General features: G+C 39.3%; 2 protein-coding genes and 1 long non-coding RNA gene across 5 annotated transcripts in view; 1 reads left to right on the plus strand and 2 right to left on the minus strand.

Annotated features, from left to right (window-relative positions):
• Positions 1-989: 989 nt before the first annotated feature.
• rab32a (RAB32a, member RAS oncogene family) lies at positions 990-15,193 on the minus strand. The gene is made up of 3 exons (XM_063494813.1): positions 14,822-15,193; positions 4,552-4,829; positions 990-2,265 (listed from the first exon to the last, which is right to left on the minus strand). The coding sequence occupies exons 1-3, from the start codon at positions 15,033-15,035 to the stop codon at positions 2,116-2,118; spliced, it is 642 nt and encodes a 213-aa protein (XP_063350883.1). The 5' UTR covers positions 15,036-15,193; the 3' UTR covers positions 990-2,115.
• On the plus strand, positions 13,992-26,098 carry LOC134642830 (uncharacterized). The gene is made up of 4 exons (XR_010096326.1): positions 13,992-14,027; positions 23,988-24,027; positions 25,427-25,583; positions 25,691-26,098. It is a non-coding gene; the product is annotated as an uncharacterized LOC134642830 (long non-coding RNA).
• The window catches only part of grm1a (glutamate receptor, metabotropic 1a), a 36,248-nt gene continuing 26,238 nt past the window's right edge, over positions 16,884-26,893 (minus strand). For 2 of the 3 annotated variants that reach the window (XM_063494811.1, XM_063494810.1), the window contains exons 7-9: positions 23,981-24,107; positions 20,897-21,833; positions 16,884-19,382 (exon numbers count right to left, since the gene is read on the minus strand). In XM_063494811.1, the coding sequence (XP_063350881.1) occupies positions 18,569-19,382; positions 20,897-21,833; positions 23,981-24,107 (1,878 nt within the window). In that variant the 3' untranslated portion in view covers positions 16,884-18,568. The remainder of the gene's footprint in view (positions 19,383-20,896; positions 21,834-23,980; positions 24,108-26,893) is intronic. The other variant, XM_063494812.1, reaches the window with a different exon arrangement.

The raw sequence follows: 26,893 nt of genomic DNA on the forward strand, positions 1-26,893 counted from the left end.
TGTCAAACTGCTCTTGAAAGTTTATGCGTTGCTACGCAACCGAGCTGTAACGCGGGAGGGAGAGGCCTTGAACAGTTGCGTCTCTTGTTGCTATAGTGAAGGATGGACATATTTAAATTTTAAGCAAAGTTACTTCCCATCTACCACAGGAAAGCGGTGTATATTTGATATATTAGAAAAATTTCTTAACATAAAATGAAATTCAAAGCATTACTACCAAAAACTACAGAATATGCCGCAGAGTTTCATAAGCTGAAGTAGACTGGAGTACCAACAATGAAAAAAGTTACACTAGTACTTGTAGGCTTAACAGCTGGCAGATCTCCGTGCTAGGTGTGTGGAAGAGCACAAGCTCTAGTAGTGAGAGAACCCTGTCTGATGACTATCACACACTGTTTCTTGAGAGGAGTCACATGGAGCACCCTGCACACACACACACACGCTGTAGTTTTCACAAATACAGCTTCAAACATAGTCGTCAGTGCTTTGAATTACTGCAAGGTAAGTTTAACACAATGGGTATAGTGTTTTCTAAAATGTGGTATATATAGTTTTCAAAATTAGTGTTAATAAAGCACTTCTGATCAACAATTGCAGTGTGAATTTCCTATGAAGAGATCCAAGTCCTCACAAGCATTAGCATTAGAGCTTGTGCTCATAATGCTAATAAGAAATTTGTTACTAGGAGAATAATCCCAGCTCAGCCATGCTTGAATTTCTACATGCCAGAAAAAGCAGGGTATTAATATAATAAGGAATAGTTATACTCCTATGATCTGTTAGGTATACGGATCGGAATACGTTTACTAATTCATACAATCTACCAGCAGATTACGCAACATGATTGACTGATTGGTAATAAAAGATTGGTAATGTACACTGTCACAGTGTTTTCTTGTTACATATGTATAGAGTTCCTATAAACATATTTAATCAATTCATACAGTTGAGCAGACAAGTTAATCACAAGTGGACAGCACAAACCTGTTCAAATGTTTATTCTAGTTTTGGTCTTGAGTTTTTTTGTTTGTTTTTTTAAGTATTTCTACATGTAAACGTGTTTAAAAAAAAAAATCCTTTGCATTTCATCTGAACAGTTCAACAGATTAGCATCCAAAAAGACGACTGAGTGTAGTCCCTGTAGTCTGTTTTTGCTTTTCACAAATTCCAAAGTTATACAATACATAATCTAACACAATTTAAAAATGCATACTGAAACATACATGAACATACTATCATACCAGTGGAGAGACAATCAAAGAAAGGTTTCCTATTGTCTCATTTAGTACAATCATTAAAGTTTTTATTATTACTCTTATTACTGAAATACTTCATTGTCCGACTGTATACTTCTGTGTAAAGTAAATGCGCGATCCATTGCCTCATTAAAATATGAATCAACTAAGGCACTTTTAGAGAAAATATGGCATTAAGACAACACATTTGTAATAAGATAATACTTAACTAAGATGCCCATTTACTTGCTTTTTTACACGGTACTCTAAAAAAGAGAAAAGCTACAGACACAAACATGGTTTGCTGCTGTAAGATGAAAAATTAAGGGCCATTAAAGTCCACCTGCGTTGGTTCTGAGACACTTTTTTGTTGCTGGGTGACTAAAATAAACAGAAGGACGCTGAGAGAAAGTACAGCAAAGAAAACACACAGACTTTGAAAGGCTACAGGTTATTTTAGAGCTTGGGTTTCTCAGCCTTTTGCTTAGATTGAACCCTTCTTCAGTGTGATACAGTCTCGAGCCTTCAGAGGCTGTCAGAACAACAAGGGGTGAGTGAGTGAGGCGAGGTTTGTTGGTGGTGGTGAAATGCACCGTAACATGAAGACAGCACCGAAGATCCAGAAAAGAGTCGTGTAGATACAAGAAGGGGAGCAGTTAAGGCAAATCTAAATAAAATGTATCTGTGTAAAAACTACGGATACAGAGGTCAAATGGGCATCAGTGAAGAGAGAAGTTCCTGGAGCTTTGAAGACTCACAAAAAAAAAACAAAAAAAAACAACAACCCCAAAAAATATATTCCTCTCCAAGGCTGCAATAGAGAGCAGAAGCCACAGGCTGGATGGGTGCCAAAGGCAGGCTAATGTGAATGGATTGAGTGTTAGCAGCAGCCTGACTTGCTCTCAGCAGCCACAGTCTCCTGGTCCAGTTTGATCCGGTCTCCATTGCTCTCCTCATATGGCAAACCTTTGTCGTTAGCCAAGATGTTCTCTACCAGGAATCGAGCAGCTTCATCCACATTGATGTTGTCCTATAAAAAGGTCAAAGCATATATTAGAGAGGTGATAAAAAAAAAATTAAAACAAAAAGTCATTTACAGCACAGTATGTATGGAGACTGGAAATTTCCTCTGCCTTGGCCTGCACTATGGTCCTCAGAGCAGTTTCAGAAGTTCACGAAAGCCCTTTATGTGAACCAGCCTGTTTAGCTGAGTAACAGAAGGCAAAAGTGGGACCAGCAGAGACAGGCTAAAAATCACTGTTTGCCTTTGTCCTTCACACTATGGCCCAAAAGCTGTCATAGCATGGGTTGAAGAGGTAATGAATATTTATGGATTTTGCTCAGACTCTACAGTAGCAAAGATGTTTACAAAAAAGGCCTGGGCACCTCAAATAAAGGCAAACAGAAATAAAATAAAGATTTAAAATATAATGAAATAAATTGGTTTGTAGTATTTACTCTATTAAAGACTACTGAGCTAAAAGCAGTACTTACTGGTATGCTAGCTCTATCAAGCTAGTGTTAAAGTAATTTCTTTTAATAAATTGTAATGGCATGTGGTTGTTGACGACATTATAGCTCATAGTTCACCGTGACTTTGCATTTTCCCCTTGTACTGTCTTAGGGAAAATATGCTCTTCGTCATTTGAATCAGCATGTAAGTTTGGCACTTATTAACAGAATCCCAGTCGCAGGTTGTTGTGGGTTGAGTTTAGTGCAAGTGTGACAGGCACACAAAACATTAACCCACAGAAAGGAACTGGCTCTGCACTCATCACACGCCCACATAGACACGTCACATGACTCAGTACGTAGCACAGCTCCAGGAACAACAGTTATTTAGAATGAGCTAAATGGGAACAGCTGATTCCAGAGTCATCAAAGCATTCCACAACATGGAAACATAATGGATGTTTGTTATTTGAAATGTACATGTGCGTGACTGTAGGCATTTCCCGGTTTATCGGCTTGTCATTTTGAAGTGTCCAAGAAGGAAGAGGCTCACTGAGGGAGAAAAAAAACAGAGGTCTCCCTGGCGTCTTAAAATATAGAATATTCATGATCACAAAACAAAGTTCTACAACATGTACTAACAACTGAGGCACAGAACTTTTAGCACAACCAAGTTTAGCACTACACTTTATTTCAGATGGAAATATTATACCTATCGGAACATTTTATAAGTTAATTCATTACCAGTAATGATTCGGTTGATTAATGATTAATTTATCTTTTAAAGGCCCTATTTCCAATCCACTCTCAAAGAGTTATACGATTTTTCTAAACTTTGTAAAGTATGAGCGTATCTGAATTTCCCTTCTTTCTACGTGGATAACAGTCCCTTAAAAAGGCGTAGAGAACAAACAACATTAACATTAATATATCTCCAAGCAGTAGGATTTGGGACCTTTAAATTAAAGTGTGTGGAAGAGAGAGAAGAGAATTAGCTTACAAAGCAAGTGCAAGAGGGCAGCAACCTCAAGATAGTAATAGCAAACCAGTGACATCATGGCACAAGTTGAGAAGAAACACTACAAAACATTATCTTTCAAACCTTTATCCCTCTAATCCTTGCAACTCTGGGCTGTAACATCCATCACTGTCATGTGATACCTTATCACACCAGCTGTCCAACAAATTTTTCACCGGATACTGTGCATGCATGCATGCCAAAGACAGCTGGATTGATGATTGTCTTTTTGAAAAGAAATTTCATTATTCCGATGTATTTGGTAATTTTTAAGTCATTAAACAGATTGCAGCATTAATCTAATGCAAATTACTTACAAGCCTCCATATGTAACACTGAATTCTGAATCAAAAATGCTAAGATGAACAACTGCTGAATGGGCTTCTGACTAAAAAAAACAAGAACATGTAACAATTTCACAATAACTACAGTCAACCTAATGTGATTACGCCACACAGAAGATGTCTCACTTCTCTTTGGATTAACTTTTGAGGATTTCCTGTCTGCCAACAATGGTTTAAAAATCTGTTCAGTAAAAGAATAAGTATCTCCTTTTATTCTGACTTTGCTACATGAGCACTGAGCACAAAGCTGTTATTGAACACAAGTCACATTCACGTGTAAAATGTGATTTGAATCCAGCACTAATCATGTTTAACAATGACTCGGTTGACTTTAAAGGAAATATTTCAGCCTGCCTTAACTTTTCATTTCATGCTGCTGTAGGATGTTTTAAAGTGCAGAATAAATATGAGAGGACACAAGTTTAAAAAGAAGAGCGTCAGTCAGCTCTAAAGAGGAATGCATATGAAATTAAACGGCTTTTGTCCACTGGCAGTTTCTCACCTTAGCCGAGGTTTCAAACCAGCCCAGAAAGCCAGTTTCTTTGCAGAAATTGTCCATTAGAGCTGTGTTGTTGGAGTTCTCTTTCTTCTGGTCACATTTATTGGCGAGCAGCACTGAGGGGATGGGGTTGCCGTTAGCCAGCTTCACCTTACTGTCTAGGTCATGCTTCCACTTAGACACGGCGTCAAATGTGGAGCCCCTTGTTACATCGAACACCACAAATGCCCCCACGGCTTCTTTGTAGTACACCCGTGTCATGTTCCCAAATCGCTCTTGACCTGAGGGGTGGGAAAAGAATGCAGCGGTAAATGCAGAGTTTTTACAAAACAGCTAAAAGCACCTAAAAGATAAATAATATGATTTGGAGTTTGTGAGAGAGGAAAAAAAATAAAATAAAAAAATCGTGGACCTGTGGACCCTGCAAAGACATGTGATAATTCACCTGAAATGAACGGCAAACAGTATCTGAAGAAATAAATATTTAGTACTCGGACTTGTCATTTCTTACTCCAATTTGTAACAACTTGGTGAGAAATGAAATAATTTCCCCTCTAAATGTGGCCAAAAATGACGAGGATAGAGATGGTTACTATTTGACCTATTTTTCTCATTTGCCACGGGTTTAATCCACACACACTATGAATGAGAGGAGTAATCTGCCACTATAATAAGCCTATTCTCTGAAGTCATTCTCTAAGAAAATCTGAGGTGATATTTCACCAAGCCAAAGCAAGGGAAATTACCAGCAGTATAAGGTGTGTCACTTTCAATCTGGATCACTTTAAGGCAGTTTTTCACCCCAGTTCATTAAGAGTTTTACAACCAGTGAAGACCAACTGCTTCTTTTGGTTTTGTTACATATGGATACTTAAATCAACTAACTATTAAGAATACAGGTTTTATACTGAGTGCAGTAGATGCTTTTTAGATGTCAAAACATCATGGAAATGCTTACAGTTTCATAGAATAACTGTAATTATAACTGAAACCTCAGTACTTGAGTACTTCCATTTTCTTATTTGCACGTTTAAAATGAAACTTTAAAGAGGAAATATTCCCTGGGGGTAAGTAAATAATACTAGGAACTGAATTACATGCTTTAACCTTCCTGTGTTATTTCACTTTAGTTCAGGTGTGCAGGGAGTTCAGCATATGCAATGCACTTGTTCACTCTAAAATGTTTTTAAACCACATCTCCAAAGGTGTACAAAGGAAAAGGCTTTTTCCAGGGAACATGCAAGTGTTACACATCCATAGTGTGCAGATTTATCAGGCAGCTGAAATACCAAAACTTTCTTAGGAACTACATAACCTTAGGTCTTAATTACTTTCCCAAAATGTCTCTGTAAGAATTAAGGGGTTGCCACATCATTAATGGTTCATCTTTATGGTCTTTGTTGGGAAGTCAAGCAGTTGATACTTTGATGCAAGTGATGGATGAAGGGCACCCATTTTTTTTAAATACTGCAAGCTTGTAAGCAAAGCAACCTCCAGAAGGTAGCAGTAGCAACAGCTTTGGAACTTGTGATACTTCATATCTCTGGACAGTCCCGATAGGCCAGGAATATACCAACTATAATATTAATAATTATAATAAAATAAGGAGTGCACAAAATTGGGGTGGCTGTAACTTAGGAGGTCGAGTAGGTCACCTGCTAATCCGAAGTTACGTTGTAACAGTTTGTATCAAAATCAAGGTCACATGGTCTTTGTTATAGGCTTTTGCTTCAATGGGTTTTCGTGTATGAGTTTTCTTCATTAATTGCAGTGAACTGTATCAGGTGCTGGGTTGTTAGTAGGATCAGACAATTGTTGGCAACAATAAAAGAAATGAAAGTAGGACACAGCTCTATTTGAATTGTTTATGCATGGAAGCCACTGATGTTTCAGCAGGCAAGTATCCTTGTTCAGCAGAGCAATACAGCAGAGATGAGTTAAATACCAGCATCACTACATCGCATTCAAAATAACACTTACTCTGTCAATTTATATATGCATATATTTGACTTATTAGGTTACTCGATTACACTTTTTTATAATGTTACAAGGCTTTAGCTCCCACTCATTAAATGGGGCAGTCTAAATATTTCAGTGCAGTGTGTCAGTACTGCGCTAACCTAAAACCACTAGTAGCTAGTAGGACTGAGCACAAGCATGAGCTCCCTTTTTAGACATACAGCTTTGGAGATTCCTCCACAGATTTAATCTTTTTCCTGTCAAGAGCCAGTGGTTTAAATTTACCAGATATAACAAAAGCACTTTAGCGTCAAAACTTAGATAAGGATGTTTGCTTTTCTACTTTTTAAATCATATCCATCTTATCTCTATGTGAACAGTTTCTCGGACATATGCTCTCTTGCATATGGTTCCTAGTTGTAAGACAACATCAGCTCCACTAAGAGGTCTTGGCTCTTAAATGCCCTTGCGTGTAATAAAAACACGGGTCTTTTAATTCTCTAATGGGGACAAATTTACAACAGCACCCAGTTTGAACTTGCCTTTGTAATCACATGATTAGGACTGCTGCTGGTACTGCTGAGGACATTTTAGTCCATATGCTATGCTTAACTAACTATTCAAATATTGGGTCACCCCCAGAGGTATAGTTACTTAGCATATTACCACAAATGAAGCCTTTAAAGCACCTGCTCGTTTATCATATTTAGATCAAGTGTCTGCAATTACAGCAGGCCACGATAAGCTTGAGATAACATGTGATGGATTTAGCACATATTTATGCTACACTGCTCCAGGGAAAGTTTGAAGTATCCAGCATGTTAGATCATTTGCAGTCTTTACTATTATTGAGTCACAAACAAATAATGAAGCAAAAATAAGATTGAGGAAGTGCGAGCAAAGCTTTACCCAGCGCACTTTCACTTTACTGTACTTACCCAGTCACGCAATAAACTGGAGTGGCGTGGCGCAGTGCGGGTGTGAGCAAGAGAGTGAATACACTGTGGGGCCCACAGGCCTGACGGTAATTGCTCATAATTGAGAGTCTAATTTTAGCTGATATAACCCCAGGTGAATTCACCAGAGACACGACACAGTGGGATAAAGAGCCGATAGACTGAAATAAGGCTTTCATTTCCAAGCCTTGTAAAGCTCATACATCCAGGATAGCGAAGGCAAGGGCAGAATATAGATGGAAGTACTGTCTTAATAATTATTAAGGCCTCTTTTCTTTTTATTCATTGCAAGGTATTATAGGACGACATATGATTTTGCCCAAATGGAGTGACAGAACAATGCTGACCACTGATTAATTTTGATATTTACAAATATTCTCATTTGTATTAGTTGATTTAAAATATAGTAGAGCATGTTTTATTCAGATTAGTAAATTAAAAAGATTTTTTTGATTAGGGAACAGTATAACAACAGCATATTTAAAATAAATCCAATCTTCTCCAAAAAGTCCAAAAAGGAGACAAGATCTGGAAAAAAATTCCTGAAAACATTCTTTGTGCCTGCTTGCTGGCGAGAATTGTAACACTGTCCTGAAGAATTTATGTTTTATGATTCTACCTCGAATTTGGGAGGAAAAAACGTTGCACAATAAGCAATAAGTTGCTGAACTGTCAAAAACTGGATTAGAAGTTTTTCGGGTATTCCCGAGGTTTCCACATATCACTCACTAACCTTTCAGATACTCCAACTGCTGTCTGGTTGCTCCACATACCTGGCTGCTATACGATCATCTAAGGGTTTGTTTGGTTTTTTTTGTTTGCTTTTCAGAGCATTCCCAAGTTGCTGTGGTTTTTCCCACGTGAGTCACTGACCTTAGGTAACCTTAGGTAGTTTCAGCTGCTCCACATATTTGATTTGGCAGATTTCTACATCAGATGCCCTTCACGATTCAAGAGGTTTGTGTCTCCTTCCAGGATCTTTCCCATCTTTTCTTTCCACAATGTGTAAACCACTACACTGTGGAACCACTAAAAGTCACTAACCTTAAGTTAAATGCAAATCCTGTGATGCCTGGCCTTTGTGGTGTTACAGTTCTTTTAAATTATTCTGCTTCAAAACGCATTTACAGCTTAAAAAAAAGTTTTCATTGTATGGATTTTCATAGGAAATAAAATTCTAAGTGGATACAGACTACACATTTTCTATCTGAGATCCATCTATCAAGCTGCTTTTCTTTCCTGTAAAAGCAATTTTCAAGGACATTTTACTATTAAAAAAAAAAGAACAAATTTAATTACATTAAAAGCAGTAATGAGTGTCATATGCTCCTAACCCAATCAGCAGAAAAACATGGGAATGGACTGAGCAAGAATTGTGTATTTACTCAGAGCATGCCACAGAGGAGCATGAGATATCAAGAAAGTACAAAGGTGTGTGCTTCTGCATTAAAAGCACAATATTAGGCAACAGCATCGAAAACTAAAGAAGTGGAAAACTAAATCTACCCAGAGAGAAAACAAACTTTGTTGAATTTCAAGGGCTTTAAACAGGGTTGGTCTAATTCAGTCGACCACACTGATAAACACGGGTGCATGACCTCAAGTGCAGTTAGACACTCTGCTTATGAAATCTTCATAAATTTTCAGTTACAGAAGTACTTGATGAAATTGAAATGGTTTAGTTAGATTCACTGTATCATCTCTGTTTGCTGTGTGGTAGAGACTGAAATAAAGCGAAGTCTCATCATTATCCAAAGCCCTAGCAACCCTAGTTTCCTCTACGTTCGTAGATATTGCTATCCTGTGGGTGGGTTACCATAGAAACTGTCCAAGCCAGACATGGCAGTAACAACAGCAGCAGTCAGCGTCTGCTGTTAGGAAGCAACTGGCTGCAAAACTTCCCCACACACTCCCCCCATCAACACTAAAGTAGCAACATCGGGCCCAGTCACGAAGGTAGTCTTCAGCATGAGTTTCAAAAGAGCGTAACACATGACTGGCACGTTCAAATTCCTCAGAGCAGCATGTGAGACATGACTTACTACAGCTTACTACAGCCTTTACCGCTGAACAGTCTGAACTGAGGGAAAATCCACAGCCTTTTCTCCCTCCTCACTTTGTGCTAAGAGGTTTTTGTGTGCACCTTAATTTAGAAATTTAATTCATAATTACAGTGCTTCTGCCGCTGACAGTCCTGTGGGAATCTGTGCAACTTTCTAGAACGGGTAGAGAGAGGTTTCTTGGTCTTAACCTCTATTGTTGGTGGTAAGAATACACCAAAAAGTGACCAAAATGTCAGTAACTACTACTACTATTACTACTACAACTGCTGATAACAGCCAAAAGAACACAACCACTCTACCACTAGAGTGTTAAGAGAGCAGACGGTGTATAGAGTTAAATCAGGTAACTTATGAGGTAATACGGCAACCTCTGGTCACTGAGGAAAAATGTGTATTTCCTGACTAATTGGGGAGTTACGTCAGTCTTGTGTCGGATGACCTTCCTGACACAACGCCAAAGGGGACTGGTTACAAAGAGGGTGCTGTATTAAAAATCTCCTTGTGATTCCTTTGGTTGTTAGCACATTAGCACAGTTCCCTGTAGTCTGAATAAAAGACACTGACTTGCCCGAGTTTAGTCTACGAGTTTTCGTGAAACTTGAAAAAGTGCTGGAAACAGAGAACTTTCACATTTTGGGTAAAAGTTGTTCCTTACTGCTGCAACCAAATACTTCAAAAGGCTCATTTTATACTTTGAAGGTTAATGGTCTTTGTTTCCATTTGTGTTGTACGTCACAAATTAAGTCACTTCCACTTGGCAAGTGGTTAGGAAGTCTTTCTCTGGTCCCAGAGCACGCACTGTTCCCTATCAACCAGCGGTTGCCTGGGTGTCAATGACTGGCCTCTAGGCCCAGGTGACTGAATCCTTAATCAATCTCAGGACTGATGATCTACTTAAGATATACATTTGATGACAAGCATCAGATTTATTCCCGTTATATACAAACAGATAAGTGGCATATTAAAGGAAAACCTGGGCAAACAACAACAAATCCAGATGTCCGAAAGCAGAGCGGCAAAGAGTGTGAAAATAGAGGTGAATTACACATTACAGGATTTGCATCTGGACGCCCAATTGGAAACGAAAAGCTTTAGGTGTGAGGCACTGCTCTTCATCATCACCAAATGAGAGAACTGGAAGAATGGTGCTCAGCTTGTCCAAGAGAGTTTAGACTTCAGATGTGTGAATATATGCCGAAAACCACCAAAGCTGTTCTGGCACCTTGAGGTTGTCCAACACCTTACAAAGACACTTACATTTGGTATTTCCTTTCATTTCGCACCTACCGGTACATTGTGTTTTCTGCCTTCGCTTCCATTTCCGTCGATGGCTGCGCTGCTTGCCACACTGTGTGTTTGAAAACGTCTCAGTGTCACATTTAGTATGCACTGTCATACTTGGCAAAAGGAGCTAAATTGCTTGGCAGTGATTTGGCTTCATTCGGTCGTTTACGAGTAGAGCACAAACAGCAAGAAGATGAATCTTTCAGACTACTGACAGAAAATTAATCAGCAACTGTTTTGATAGCAAATGAATCAGTTGTGTAAATGTTTGAGAACATTACATATTTTAATCACGGGTATATGTTTTTCTCAATATGCTTAATGTCATACCATTAAATTTTTAGAGTGTCAAATCAAACACAATGGGCGACTGAAAAAAATCCCTTCTAGTAACGGAAAACTGATTTATTTTCCCTGTTTTCTTGTTATTTGTAATCGAAATGAGTGACTGTTTCTTCAGATTACTGATAACATAAACATTTGGCATCAAATCATCTCCTCGCCAGCCTTTTTGGCTCTTGTGCAAACAAATAGATAAGAGCCTCTTATCACAGAGTGGTTGCTTTGTACAGAACACTTCAGTTTTGGGGTATTTTTGCAAAAGTAATTAAAAATTTGACTTCTCCTTCTCATTCTTCCTTAGTTTACCTGTGTTGGAAACCTCGTCCTGGGTAGCGTCTACTTTTTCAAACCCTGTTAGAAAGCGGCAGCGCTATGAGATAAAGAGAAGTTTATCATTGAGGTATAAAAAGTTCAGGTGAAATGAGGGATCCTAATGGGACAAAAGGTTTGGACTGCAATAGGAGTCACTGCATCCCATTAATGTGAAACCGTTCATCACTTCAATGTTTGAGCCCAAAAGGTGCAGGCCTTTTCACTCTATGCCATAGTGGTAATCATTGTGTCCACTGGCTTGAATAAATCCAGGAGAGAGTAGCAATTGTGAGTGGAAAAGGGGTGGGAAACCTGCATGCTTCACACTGACTTCCCCGATGTTGTACAGTCCTCTGATTACTGTTATTCCTCCTAGACTGTAATCACTAGTGAGGTCGGTAAAAGACAAAGAAGCTCTGAAGTTGCTTTCAGTGTTGCCAAGATGATTATTCCTCCTCCTTTTCTGTACATTAAATGGCTTAATGGCCATTCATTAATGGTCTTAATGACTTGGCAACTACACCTCGAGCTTTTAGCTTTTACACCCACGTGTCGTTACTTATTTTATCCTCAAAGTGTCCTCAAGGCAGGCCTTGATGTAGGTGTGAATAATGCAGTTTAATAACCGAGTCGTCCTACCTGGTGAGACCATCCAGATCCACACACCTTCCCTAATCTATGCTAGCATATTCCCCTGTCTTAATTAATGATATCAGCATATCAAAGTGTGTGTGTGTGTGTGTGTGTGTGTGTGTGTGTGTGTGTGTGTGTGTGTGTGTGTGTGTGTGTGTCAGGCTTTTATTTACCCTCGCAGATCCTCTAATCAAGTGCTGTCGGCACTTCCTGGCGCTCAGTCACAGATGCCCCTGCACACTGAGCTTGTGCTGCCAGGGCTAAAGTGATGGTGGGGAACTTGAGCCCGCACTGCCACTCACTCTGTGACAGACATGCAAGTTGTTGTGACGACTCCCCCCCGACACCCAAATCTTCGCCCCCTTTCTGTCACTGCTGTAAGCGATGGAATAAATAAAATAAAAACAGCAGTCTTCTAACCATCTGTCCTGATCTGTCTCAGCATATGAGCTTTGTTTGATTGAGGGAGAGGAAGGACCTGCTCAACCCCGCCAAAAAGTAAGAATAGAACATATCTAGAGGCGAGGATTGTTTTTGTTTTGTTTTTTTAATCATGAAAAATTTATATAATAACCAAACAAAGATTTTTAAAACCCTTGAAACCATGTTTGGTCTCTAAAATTATGATTATAGTTTTGTCTTATTGTTCACTATAACTGTACTAATCCAACAATGTGATACTAATCCAGCACTTAAGCACCAAAGCGGTACGGCAGGCTGTGAACCAAGAACCAAGATGAGGAACAAACACAGTGACCAAAAATTCCTTTGAGGTATAGGTTATATAAGTCCTGTTTTTCACTTCTTTAAACATCTGTAATCAAACCACAATGGCTTTAACCCATTGCATCTAACTTCAGACTGACAACAACAGTAAAAACACAGTTAGACGAGAAGCCAACAACCTTTTTTATCCAAGACTATCAGAATAGTAGTAGAAACACTTACGCCCAGAATTTGCCCCACTTCAAACCTCCTTCCACTATTCAAGAATGGCATATAGACTTTTCTCATTGAAAATCCTCTGCTTTACCCACAGCACATGGAATTTTTGTCTCTTTAGACTACTTTATAGAGCTCACCTTATTCTGGTCTTTAAAAGCTCTCTGATTAACCTTAAAAAACAAACAAACTTTGAAACTGCATTTTAGCAACAAGCCTGTCAGAAAGGCCAAAAGCTGCAATCTTATCTAGCTTAAAAATGTCAGGAACACAATTTGCCACTTTGATGGATACTGAAATAATTTCTCAGGCAACAGCGGCTCAGGCTGTTAAGTATTTGTTTGCTTTTTCAAACCTTTATGATGATCATTTGGGGTTAAAATCTAAGAAAACCTAATTTTGTCGCATTCTTTGGACAGTTTTTTAAATCAAGTATTTATTTTTTCCCAATAAATAGTCAATTCATTTGAATAAAGAAAAGAAAACACACAAAATAACTGCATTCCTATTCACTTTGCCATTTTTGAAAAGTGTAATATATGTTCATGATTCATGATCATGATTGTTTCACTACTGATAAAAAAAGAGACAATTTTTTTTCTCCATTTTCTAACTGCCTCAGTTTATACTTTGCCTTTTATAAATACTGTCAAATTTCTAAAATATGCCCTAAAATTTGACACTTCCACAACGACTTCCACGAGGACACACTCCTAATGGCCCTTAAGTCACAAAATCGCATTATGTTCAACACAAAGATAACCATCACAAATTAGAGCTGGGAGTTGCAACGCAGTCAGCACAGTTCTGAATTTCAAAAGCCCCAATGTCAGATGGATTTTTGGCACTGGGATCAAACATGAAAAGATAGAGGCTAATGGGACAGTGCAGAGACCCCTCACCCACGTCACATCACACCCTCACTCCCTCTGACTGAAGAGCAGCGTAGACCGTGTCTGTCAGCCTGGCTCCTGCTTGCGTTTTGAAGGTCGGTCTTTTTTGCTCACTCCTCATCTTTGCTCACTTCCTCTCTCTCACCTGTCCTCTCAAGCGCGTCATTCTCAGACTCTTGTTTACAGTGTGATATTTCTGTGCCTGGAGATGACAAACACTGGGAGTCTGAGCAGTGCCGCCTGCATGCAGGAAACTTGTATTTACACTGCTCTGATTCCTCTCAGCTTGCTTACTCAAGCTGCTGGAATGCACAGGTTGGCCTGTGTGCCAAGTTACTTAAGTTTACTGAAATCTTCTCGGAAACAGAGCCAGGCCGTTTGAATCACAGGACGGTAACAGTGATAGGATATCGTGACCAGTTTAACAAAAGATACTTGTAAGCCGTGGTGAGAATTACACCACAATATGACGGCGAGTTTAGCGAGGCGGGGCTTAGTCGATAATAACAACGTGACCTACATTCCACTGACAATTATGAGCTGCTGTGATCATAAAGTGGGCAAGAGAACAGCAGACGTGATCAACTGGTCTTTTGTACTGGAAATTCCCACCATGCGCCGTTGAATTCGTGGCCATCTGCGGGTTTAAAAAATTACTCTTTGCAAAATAGATAAATAAAATCTGCATTTCTGGTTGAGTGTTATTATCATCTTAAATCATTTTCTGATAAAACATATCTCTGAAGTCTCGATGTGGCGTGCTCAAGTGAAACTTCCCCAATGTGACACGTGACGCACAGAAAAGTTAGATTTGGTATCCCGTGGCTCCAAAAACACCGGATCCATTATTGAAACGTAATTATAATGACGTCAGCGAGCGTGTCCTTACCTGCGATGTCCCACAGCTGTAACCGGACCAGCGTTTTGCTGTCCCAGTTGATAACTTTGAGTGCAAAGTCGACCCCGATCGTCGCCCTGTAGTGTTGCGAGAAAAGTTGGTGAACGTAGCGTTTGATGATGCTGGTCTTGCCCACACCTAGTTCTCCGATCACCAGCACTTTAAACAAGTACTCCTTGCACTCGGACACCGAGCCCCCGGCCATGCTGAGACTGACAGCTGTTCTCAAAACTCAGGCAACCTCTGCTTTCTCGCTCATATAGATGTCCTGCGAGGAGCGACGGAGGACTAGGCCGGTGTTACAGCTGAAGACCAGATGCAATAGAAAGTACTCGAGTTTCCCCCCAACTTTCTAATTCTCCTTTTTACTCCTCCTCCCCCTCCTCCTCCTCCTGACGCTCAACAACCACCTGATAAGTCACAGGACTCAGGCGGAAATGCAAATCTTGATACAGTATGCTTCTCCCTCTAGTGCGAGTACATAAAGCTTTTCGTGCGAAAATCGTGGTTTCTGGTTTCGTATTCGAAGACACCTTTTTTTAAAAAATTAAAAAATAAAATAAAATATTTTGCGTGCTAAATTCAGGAAATTGCCGGGGCGGGGGTCATTTTTAGCACATCTAAGTGAAAGAACAAAACAAACAGTGAAAAAAAAATCCTCAGGAATCCTCAATGGAACCAAACCTCTAATTTGAAAAACATGGCTCTCTAGTAAAGGTGCTCTGCACATCCCAAACTATCTCAGTTGAGCCAAAATAATAAAACCATTGCACAATAGCTCATAAAACACCTCAAAATTCTTGTTTTCTTTTGATGTAAAGAAGTTCAAGGATATTCCATTTCAAATCAAGTTAATAGACATAGAAATCTTAAAAAAAAAAAAAAAAAAAAAAGATCTCGGTTTTTCCACTTTAACTACATGGAAAAAACGTACAGTTTACACCTACAGGAGATACTAGGCTGTAGAAACCCATACCATGAAGCTCCCAGTGCACAGTTTTGTGCTGATGTTAATGCCAGAGGAGCAGGCATGATCCCAGGTTTTTTAAATGTGGTGGTACAGGTCAGAAAATTATGTTGGATGTAGGATTTTTACACAAGTGAAAGTTATCATCCTATTCAAGCAACTTAATAGTGCACTCGTTTCATAATCAAAATATATTTTTGAAAAAAAAAAAAACCTAAAGTAAGGGTACACATTATATAGAATCGGATTAGAATTTCTGAATGTGTTTAGCCCAAACTACTACAATAACTATATATCACAATTACTGGTCCATTGATGTATGTTCCAGCTGTTGATGTATTTAATTTCTTCCATATTTTTTTGTTTGCTTGACCTATAGGCTTAATAATAGAAATTATCTTCAAAAAATAAAAAACTAAAGATATAACATTTGCATCTAAAATATAGTGGCATATAAGCAGGGAAAATGATAACACAGAAATACTTACATTAAGTACAAGTATATTAAACCTGAAGTTCAGTAAAGTATTCAAGAAAATATCAATGGGGGTATGGTGCCACCCCATGACCCCCATCTAGACATGCCCCTGGCATCTAGGGAGAATGAAATTTAACAGACTTGTTGGATTGATAGCATCCTATTACAGTACCAAAGTCAAACAAGAGAGCTCTTTAGAACGACAAGTGTTTGTAAAAGCAGACTGCATGCCTAATATATCATGTAACTTACCATATAATATAACTTATGACACATTGGCTCAAACATCTTATTTGTGTGATATGAAAGGGCAGTCAATAAGAGGTTTATAAAAGTGATGACAATTGAAATCTTTGGCCAATTTGAACAACCATTTTCTTGATGCAATTATTAATATCTTGCAACACAGTGCATTATGTGGTCCAATTATGAGGTCCAAAATGCATGCCCTCTTTCCCTACAGTTTTCACATTTTGCAGGCAGGCCAGATTGGAACATTTTAAAGAATCAGTTTGGGGGGTCAGGATATATGTTTGACTCACTAATATAACTTTAGTTTTAGTTTGTTTGGTTTTTTCAGCTAATATAGGCAGTAATCAGTCCTTTTAATATAAGTTTTGTTTTTATTTTACAGCATCTTTCATGTTCAGCTCACCCAAAACATAAAGGCCTATTTCGTTCTAGATTTGACAGTGTTTTTCAGGTGGCACCTGATATATTTTACACTGGTTAAGATTATTTAACAACTTACACTATAATAGACTAAAAACATTTGGAAATACAATACAATTGCACTATGTACTGTGTAGTCTCGTACTTTGAAATTATTTGCATTCTTATAGATAAAAGAACTAAGAAACTTAACCTCAATTAAATTACTTAACTTTATAATGCAAGATTTAAACAAAATTGAAACATGTATCATCTCGTTACAAGAAGCAATCAATCATTGGTTACTTTTACAACCAAATGTGTTCAAGAGGATACAACTGGCTCAACTTAAAATTTACCCCAAAAAAACAAACACACTGCTTTTTGACGAGTATCCGAGGACAGTTGCAAAATGTATAAACTTTGTTTTTCTGTTGACATTCTAAATATAGAAACATTTATTAGTATTACAAACATACCACCTGCGTGAAAAACAAGAGATGGCTTAACAGTATTACAAACTTTGATAACTTGTACAACTTACTGTGTTTTTCCATTACAATGACACAGCAAACTCAGAAAATGTGGGAAATATCCACACAGCATGGAAAGCAAAATCTTTTTCTGTTGTCATTTCCCACGCGCGTAAAAATTCTCAAGGTTATGGTTTAGTGTAAACGAAATAAACAGCATTGCCATCATCTACAATCACCCTACTTACCTGTTTACCAGCTACATCATAAAAATAAATAAATAAATAAAACAGAAAGCGGGGGCTGTAGGCCGATAACAACTTTGCTTGGCACATTGTAACCATAGTCACATATCATACAGCGCAAGTCTTCAGCAGGATCTGAGTTCATTGATACTACTTTTGTGATGAGCACACCTTGCGGCACATAAATGTAATACTCAAACAACATACTTCACTTTTCTTGTTAATTTGTAATATATAAACTGCAATGAGGTTTGGTTAGAGAAAGGGTGCAGTTACTTAATGAATACTCAATGAAAAGTTGATTTTCTTGAATGAAGCTTTGACTGCTATACACATGAACAGACCTGTGCATGTGCTGCAGCAGAAGAGCGGAGCTAATCAAAACTGGCATGAAATGCACTTAAGCTATTGCAGTCTTTAGAGAAAGTTTGGTCTGTGATGTATAAGCACGCTGCACAAACACTACTGTGTTTCTCTTGCCGTGTTTTCTTTTTTGCAGACTCTACAATTGCACTGTCTCTATTAAAACAAAAAAACAAAAAAAACACAGCTACATCTTCTATTATGACTCTCCGTGTTACTTCATTCATTAAAAAATTTGGCGTGAGAGCTGACTAGTTTTGGCACGCGTCCCAGTTTTACATTTTTCAGGAAGGCTTTGTGCACTCACGGCCCCTTTAGAAATGTAAGCACTCGTAGATAATTTGTGGTCTACCTGTATTTTCGATTAACCACTTACTGATAACAGCAGAGTAATAAATACAGTTAAGCAAGCAAATGTCAGAGCAAATAAACAAATGTTAAAAACTTGAAATGTTAAATCGTATCGTTGCACGTGTTGTGTGTCTGTGTGTGTTGGTGTAATGCACTCTGTGTGATGCTCAAGTCTGCTGACAGCCGCTGTGCCAGCGTTGGTTTTTGCTCTCACAGTGTTGAGGAGCTGTGTGCGTAGTCTCGGAGGATGTCGGCGGTGTAGACCGAGGGGCTACCGAGCATCGAATCGATGATGGGGGAGCCGGTGACAGAGTCCCCTGAATACACAGAGTCTCTGAAAGGGGAGGGGGGAGACAGAGCTAGGGAATCCTCCAGTGTTGCCTTGTTTTGAATTAAATCCTCACCTTCCCCATCCTCCCTTTCCCCTTCCTCCTTGGCGTCATAAATGTAGCTGTGTAAGAGGTCCAGTTCCTCATCCTCAAGCCCCTCTTCAGCAAATGCCCCACGTTGTGGAGCTGAAGGAAGGTGAGAGGGTGTCAAGCTCAAAGGCTCGTTGGCAGGCATTGCCTCCTTGGCAGTGCGGTCATTCAGTGCAGGTGCATGGGAGCTGTGCGTGTCCACCACATCCCTGTGCAAGCGATCTGTGGTGTGGCCTGTCAAGTGGGAGGGCAAAAGAGAAGCCGGCTCATCCAAATCAGACTCCCGCCCTCGCATCCGATCAGTGCTAGTTGGAGTCCAAAGGGGGCGCTGCGCGTCGCCCTCGTCGTCTTCCTCCGTCAGGTTGTACAGAGGTTTAGTGCCAGGTGGTTCTGGGGGGGGATCTTGGGAGCCGGCGCCAGTGTTGCAGGTGGAGGGCTCACAGCTGTGGGGGTCGGGGGTGTTAGTTAGGGGCCTGATGACCGCCGTCTGATTCAAGCCGGCTTCCTGTTTCCTCACATGCACAGACAGTCTGTGCCACACATTCCCCCCCCTCGGAGGGTGTCTTGGACCTGATTCAGACCATGACACAGACTTGCCATTAGAACTATGAACGAGATAAAAACCCAAGTTACTATCACAGGAAACCAGGAGGTGAAGGCAGAAAAACAACATCAACATAGCAGCAACGTAAGACAACAGAGCAGCAGCATTTCAACATTTCATTGCATGTTAAAATACTTTTGAAGTACATGACTTGACATTAAGAGCTTGGCTAAAGTGTTCACTCATGACCTCTGAAGAGCGTCACATTTATCAGCCTCACAAACAGTGATTCATAATGTGCTGCAGACAGCATTATGATCATACATTTTTGTCAGACATTGAAATAACAGATTTAAGAGCCATCCATCTCATTTATTTTTGTCTTCTTCCTGACTGTCTAATTTTATTGTTAAAGAGGGGTGCATGCATTTGCAAAGTATTTCGGGTTTTGCCCGGACTGGCCTGATGACGACACAGTAATTAGCGGAGAATGAGCTAGGACTGGCTCTAATGTGATTAGTCGGGGAGGTGGTGAGGGGAGGGTGTTCATGCTGAGAAAAGTTAAATGTGAGGTTAATTCAGGATAAACCGAAAGCAGCAGGGTGGCAGATCACCCTCTTGGAGGGCTGCATGGTCAAAAATATTTTTGCCACTGCCAGCTCAGGAGTGCCAGGATCACACTATCAAATGATGTCTTTAAATGAGGACTAGAATCCAGGCAGGTTGGCAACAAATGATCCAAAAGATGAGAACCAATCATTAAAAAAACAATTACTTTCAGCACATCTTTTTGACCTAAAGATTTTTTTTAACAACCAACTTGTCATAGTGTATTGGGGAAAAAGTTTGTAGAAAAAATTGATTTCAGCTTTAACACTTTTCAGCTGTCTTGTTGCTGTGATTATCTGAATGGTGGATACTTTAATTATTCCCCAGGCTGTATTATAAAATAGACAAACTGGCAGTGCAGCTCTCCAAGAAAGAGGTTGAATGACTCCAAAACATTTGCCAGCCTTGACACTTGACAGTGCGCTCCTCAGTATAGAAGGTTGAAGGGTTAGAAGATTAGATAGGCTGCATAGCAAGGGTAAGAGACAACACTTAAACATATTGGGATCACTCTCCTTCTCTGCCCCGCTCCTTACTTTAGTCACTTGTCCATGTGCCACTGCTGTGGATCTCAAAAAAGTTATATGCAAGTCTTACATCTAGAATCGCCACATGAAATCTCTACTTTCATTATCCCTGACACATTTGAATGGCCTTTCAGCTTTAAATCAATAACAGCAAATGTCCCATCTTGACTTTCCTGTTAAATTTCGCTGATGATATTTCATTCTCAGGGGGAGGGGGATGTGCCTAAAAACCAGTTTTTACTACATAAATACAAACACTCATTGGGGTACTGGAAAGATGAAAACAGACCACTGACATGCAAACACATCATAAAAAAGTGATAGCTTGATATGATTTTTTTTTCCAATTTGAGAGTTTAGTCACCTTTTTGGTCTCTAACCAGTGACCCCAGAAAAGAAATCCAAACAGAAAGATGAAAAAGCACAAAAGGTTACTCACTTGGCATTGCCTGATACGGGCTTCTTCCGGCGGAACATATTCAGGAAGCTGTTGCTTGTTGACTGAGCCGCAGACTTCCCATCTCCGACGTGCATTCGCACCACGTCAGATGTGGTGAAGGCGCTTCGGACGTTCCTCTCTGGTTTGGCGATGATTATGTACATCTTGGGTGTGAACATGCAGCCCAGTGCCACTGTTACACTCAGGCTGACGGAGAAGGATGTGGTTATGATCTTGTAATTAGAGCCAAAGTAGATTGGCACGAAGGCCAACCAGATGATGCAGGTAGTGTACATTGTAAAGGCAATGTATTTAGCCTCATTAAAATTGGCGGGCACGTTCCGCGTCTTGAAGGCATAGTATGTGCAGCTCATGATTAGGAGGCCATTGTAGCCCAGCGGTGCTACCATGCCTAAGTTGCTGGTGTTACAGATGAGGTAGACCTCACGTATGCTGGGGTATGACTTGATGGGCTCGGGGGGCTCTAGAATGATGAGTGTAATCTCCAGAGTTAGCTGCACACTAATAAGCATAAAGGCAATGATCACTTGGGCCCAGGCACTCATGAAACGGGGTTTCCTGGTGCAGATCTTTTTCTTGCTGCCAGCCAGAATGCGTGCAATGCGGTTAGTTTTGGTCACCAGGGCAGAGTAGCACATGGCAGATGAAAGGCCCACTAGGAGCCGCTGCAAATAGCAGGAGGCCACTGTGGGACGGGCGATTAATGTGAATGGACAGATGTAGCCTAGGAAAATGCCTGCCAAGATGATGTAACAGAGTTCTCTGCTGGAGGATTTAACCACAGGTGTATCACGGTACTGGATGAACACAAAGGTAACAAAGGAGGTGACCAGGATGCCCACGCAGGAGAAAACCACAGCAACTATAGATTCCACATCTGCCCAGTCAAGATACTTCAAAGGCAGGGGCTGGCAACCTGGAAACAGTAGAGGAAACAGTGTTCGGTCAATTTCTTTATTCGTTTTGCGGTTAGTTTTACTGAATGAAAGGTGCATTAAAACATGGTGGGAAGCAGTTAGTCAAGGAGAATGAAAGAGTGGGCAAAGCAAATCAGAGTGTTGACAATGGCCTGATTTTAGTGCTTTTCACATGCACATATTATTGTAGGGTCTTTGCCTTGCCTTGAAGTGTTAATAGAATACAATAAATAAAAGAACTAGGAAGTAACACAAAAAAATGTAATAGAAAAAAGTATAATAATAAGTCAAGGTTAACTCATGTGTCATCTGAGGCTTAAACTTCCCGTAATTTTCAACAATTCAAAGATTTGCAAATCAATTAAAACCTGTTTTTTATTTAAAAATAGCATAAAGTGTTTATATAATATATATATATATATATATATATATATATACATACATACTGCAGTATTTTAATTGTTGCATTCAGTCTTTTTGGGTAACGGTTAGTGGTTGTACACTCAAAATAGATTTCACTGGTAAGGCAATTTTTTAAATATACATTTTAGTTTTAGGAATTTTATTTTAACACTTACAGTATTAAACTACACTCAGTAGTATAATTTGACATGATGACATCATTTTATATATGATAATAAAAATGAACTTTCAGCAGCATCAGAAAAGTTTAATAACCTTGATATATGTTAAATACCTCTTTTGGTAAGTCTTTGTGTTATGTTCAAGGTATAAAGAGAACGAAAAATCTGTGTTGGAAATAATGTTGTATAACCTCAGAGCCAAAGCCTCACACAGCAATAACAACATGCTGGAAAAAAGGTTTGAAATTTTTAGATTCTGGATTTCTTAGACTGTCCTAAATGTATTTGACAATATTTAATTGCTGATGACCATATCAATAGATGTGTTTTTTCTTATTTATGTAGTTCCTTGTACACCTATAGCTGCCCATACATGTGCCCCCAACATTTGCGCTATGGCACTGACAGGAACTCATTTGCATTTTTCATCCTACACACCCCAAAGCTCTATTTCTCTTCTGTCATGATGCCCTGCATACTCGTCATCCAACACAGAGAAGAAGTCTGGAGAGCTTAATTGGAGAAAAATGACATCCCTAGACTTCCCCAGCTTAACACTCCATAAATTACATGCTTCTGCTAATAGCATTATAGTGACTTCACAGAGGAACCCAGTTCTGGTCTGCATGCTAAATCCTAATATGCCAAATCATAAGACATATGAAATTTTAAAATAAACCAAATTGTCTTCCTCTGGGGATTCTAATCAGAAAGGTAGTAATGAGCATATCAAGGTGTAAACCAGCTCTTATAGCAGGGTTTCATTTAAATGCAGGGGGAAGTGGGGACAGAGAACTGTTGCTTGTTTTCTTTTGGCCACACACCCAGCTCAGCTTGCAGATGAATTTGCCCTTCTGCATGCAAACAGACACGGGTGGCAAAGATGAAATGTATCTGCATTCACTTATCTAACACAATCCTCAAATCGCTTATTTGTGTTTCTAAGCTCTGGGAAGACCTTTGAATATTTGAAAAATGAAATTTACTCTTCTGCTGCATATTTTCAAAATACACATTCACAACTGTAGACCCTTGTTCTGTGAATAGCATATTACCTCTCTCTATTAGTATTTTTCAAATGTAATGAGACTGAAGGAAACTTTTCTTTCTTGACAGACTGCTGAAATGTATCCTCAAGCCTCTCATGGCAGTAATAGGATTTTACACCTGGGAATTGAGGGCTCCTCTCAACTTATAAATCGCTGTCAGAACAAGCACTGGGTCACAACAAGAGCAGAGAGGAAGGAAATGAGCAGCAGCATTTTTTTGAGGGAGTGGTGTTAAGGTTTGAGAAAATGAAGAAAGCAAGGGCATAGGACTTGCATGGTGAAAAAGGTGTTGTTAGACCACTGAGGTGCTGTGTGAATAGCCTTACGGTGGGGGAAGATGACTATTGAGAGAACAGGGGAGTCAGCCCCACTAAAAGTACTGTAGTTGAGCTAAGGGTAAATACATGAAATGGGCAAAATAATAAGTGTGAATCGTTTCAGGGGTAATGGACAAGGAGTGTGGATGAACAATGTAATAAAAACAAACACAGTTTCTGTTTTTGTTTCTCCTACCTGCCAGGTCATCATCCGGCCACCATCCCAGCTCACACGCCTTGCAGGTAAATTCATCCTGGACATATTCGTTATCCTTGCATGTGGTGCAAATCCAGCAGCAGCTCACCTCACCCTTCCTAATCACCTGCACGCAGAGAAACAACACACGATCAACAACATGCCAAAGAAAGCTCAGTAGCCAGTCACTACAGTGAGCCGTGGAAAAAAAGCACATCTCACCTTAAGCAACCTAAATAATTAATCAGCACAGAGGGGATATCAAAATGAGGATTTGTTTGTGCATTTTTTTTTTTTTTGAGCCCCAGACAGAGTATTTAGAAAACAAGGCCGGCTGCTTTTACATTCTGCTCCCAAAGAAGCTGTTACCAGCACTGTGATATGTAAAGCAGGGTGATAAGTGGGGCACGAAACAAAGCAGATAGGGGGGGAAGCATGATCAGCTAGGAGAGAGGATGCACCCTCCCTCGGGGCAACTCAGTGCATAGCCAGTCTGAAAACAATTGTCCCCAAATGAAGGAAATGAGGGCATTTATTCAGCCTGTGCTCAAAACCAGTTTTTATTGCTTACTGTCCCAAACGGTCCATCTCCTCGCTCAGGTAGAGTGCAAGTCCCATGAGTTTATGGTGCAAACCTAAACTTTTTATGTGACATAAGAACTTATCTGTGTTTGTCATATTTACATAGACTTCTCTTTTCCTTCATTATCCCTTCTTTAAATCATTTGTAATGGGAGGAGGATTTAAAAATGTAGGACAGTGTAGCATCAGCAATCTTCTTGCCAGCATGTGATATAAGCAAATAAAGGATTAAGATTCACTGCAAGAAAAATCAATGACATATTTACTGGGAACAGATGTACAGTAAGGGCACCGTTTCAGCTCTTAAAACATTTCTCTTTTTAATTACAGTAGAGACTAATTGGAAAGTTAGACATTTGTGGTTCCCCCAATGTATAATCCTAATAATTATATTGATGTCTTTACTTGACCTCCCCCATTTCCATCCGCAACCTTCATGCACATGAACACACACAAAGTAGGTGGAGTGCTGAAGTCCACACAAAGTTTTTCACACTTTGTCCTAGCATTGATCTGATTGAGGCTAATAATTTTTAAGATGGGTTGTAGGGAGTGCTGATCCTGATGGGACATTGCATGCCCACATGATTAATCCTAATTTGCGATAGAAAAAAAGATTATCACGGTAGATTACATTCTGCTTGTAAATCTCAAAATTCCATTAAACACAGAGACCTTTCTTTCAAACTCAAACATTACCTCCCCATAACTGTACTGCAGAAACAACAAAGAAAACATATTGCATTTGGAATTTAGAAAACGGCAAATGGTTGTGCCCTTTAAGATCTGCATGCACTTTTTTTTGTTACCAGTATAGCAAGTAGCAAAATAAATTTAATTACATCTCCCAAATTTAATTACTAGGTCCTGCAATCTGTGAGGCAGCAAAATATTCCATATTATTCATCTCCAAGAGGAAGGAGTATAATCAAACCAAGAGAGAGAACTAGAAGTGCATACTAAAATTTGGAAATAGCCAGAAGAAGCAAAAGGGATCATAAAAGAGTAAATATCGACCCAAGTGAGTATGTCCATTTTAAATATTGATATAAAAGCGTTGAGTTAGTGTGGGAAATTACATTAGGTTTTAAATGTGTCTGTATTTACCTTGACAATTTTGTGTTATAGTGGATGACGTACAAGAGGACACGTCAACGTGAAGATCCTGGTATACGGGAGGGCAGAATGCTTTTAATTGCTGTCCATTTGATTTTATATCCACATAATAAGCGGAACAACTCAAAAGTGGAAACATGTGGTATAGAGGAAACTGCACTACCTACACAAAGAAGGGTATTATCAGCATACAATGATATTCTCTGATTTTCTGATCCAGTGTTTTGAGGAAGAGAAAGAATAGTATTGTTAAAAGGGGTCAACTCTAGTTGATCCCTATACACAGAGAATAACTATTTCCTGTGCTGAACACTGAAAATTTGTCTATAAGTGCTTTATCATAATGATGAATCGTATTCTCCAGCCAGTCTGTACTATCTGTACCAATATTGTCCCAGTCTAACAAGCAGGAATATTCACCCTCTCCCACAAAATGATGTGTGATAGATTAACATGTTTTAATAAAATTGATTTAATCAGTGTGGATCACCTTCATTCGGTGTACCTCTAATAAAGTAGCAAGTACTTTAACACACCCATTCAAATGGGAGAGGTGTGTAATTACCTCATTAAGTTCAGTTTGTATTTGGCGAACCTGTGGTATGACTTTTGTCCATTGCACCCGATTAATACGAGTATTAATCATATCCAACAGTGGGGGACCTATTCAGTTCTATCTTTAACTCTTTTACTGTGACGGGGCCATTGACTGACTCATATTCATTATCAGACAGAGAAGGCAGATTGAGTTCTTGAAGAAAATGCAAACATAGAAAGTAGAAGAAAGAATTTTAAATGCTGCATTGTGTATCACAAGAGTCTATAAAAATAAGTGTTTAAAAAGCAATGATACTGGAGTATTCTTTACAGTTTTTCAGCCTTCAAGCTGATAGATGACTGTGTCTGGGTCTTTGAAAGCTTTACGTTCTTCCGGCTTTGTGAAATAAGAACACCTTTATGCATCTCAAGAAAGAGTTAAGTTCAGTTCAAGTCGCCGCTATTCTTTCCTGTAAAGCCTCAGAGAATCCGACTTCTTGTTGTGCCTGAAGCTGGATCAAAGTATTTTCCAGCTCAGTTATCCTGCTAAGTCTATTTTTATTAAGGTGAGATAAAAACAAGATTGAGAAATCCATAGGACAGCCCTTTACGTCATCGCATAAAGCTCTGGTTGTCAACTAAACCTTGGCTAAATTCTATAAAGGCTTCTTAATTGTT

Source organism: Pelmatolapia mariae, linkage group LG15 (assembly GCF_036321145.2).
Source record: "Pelmatolapia mariae isolate MD_Pm_ZW linkage group LG15, Pm_UMD_F_2, whole genome shotgun sequence".
Taxonomy (NCBI): domain Eukaryota; kingdom Metazoa; phylum Chordata; class Actinopteri; order Cichliformes; family Cichlidae; genus Pelmatolapia; species Pelmatolapia mariae.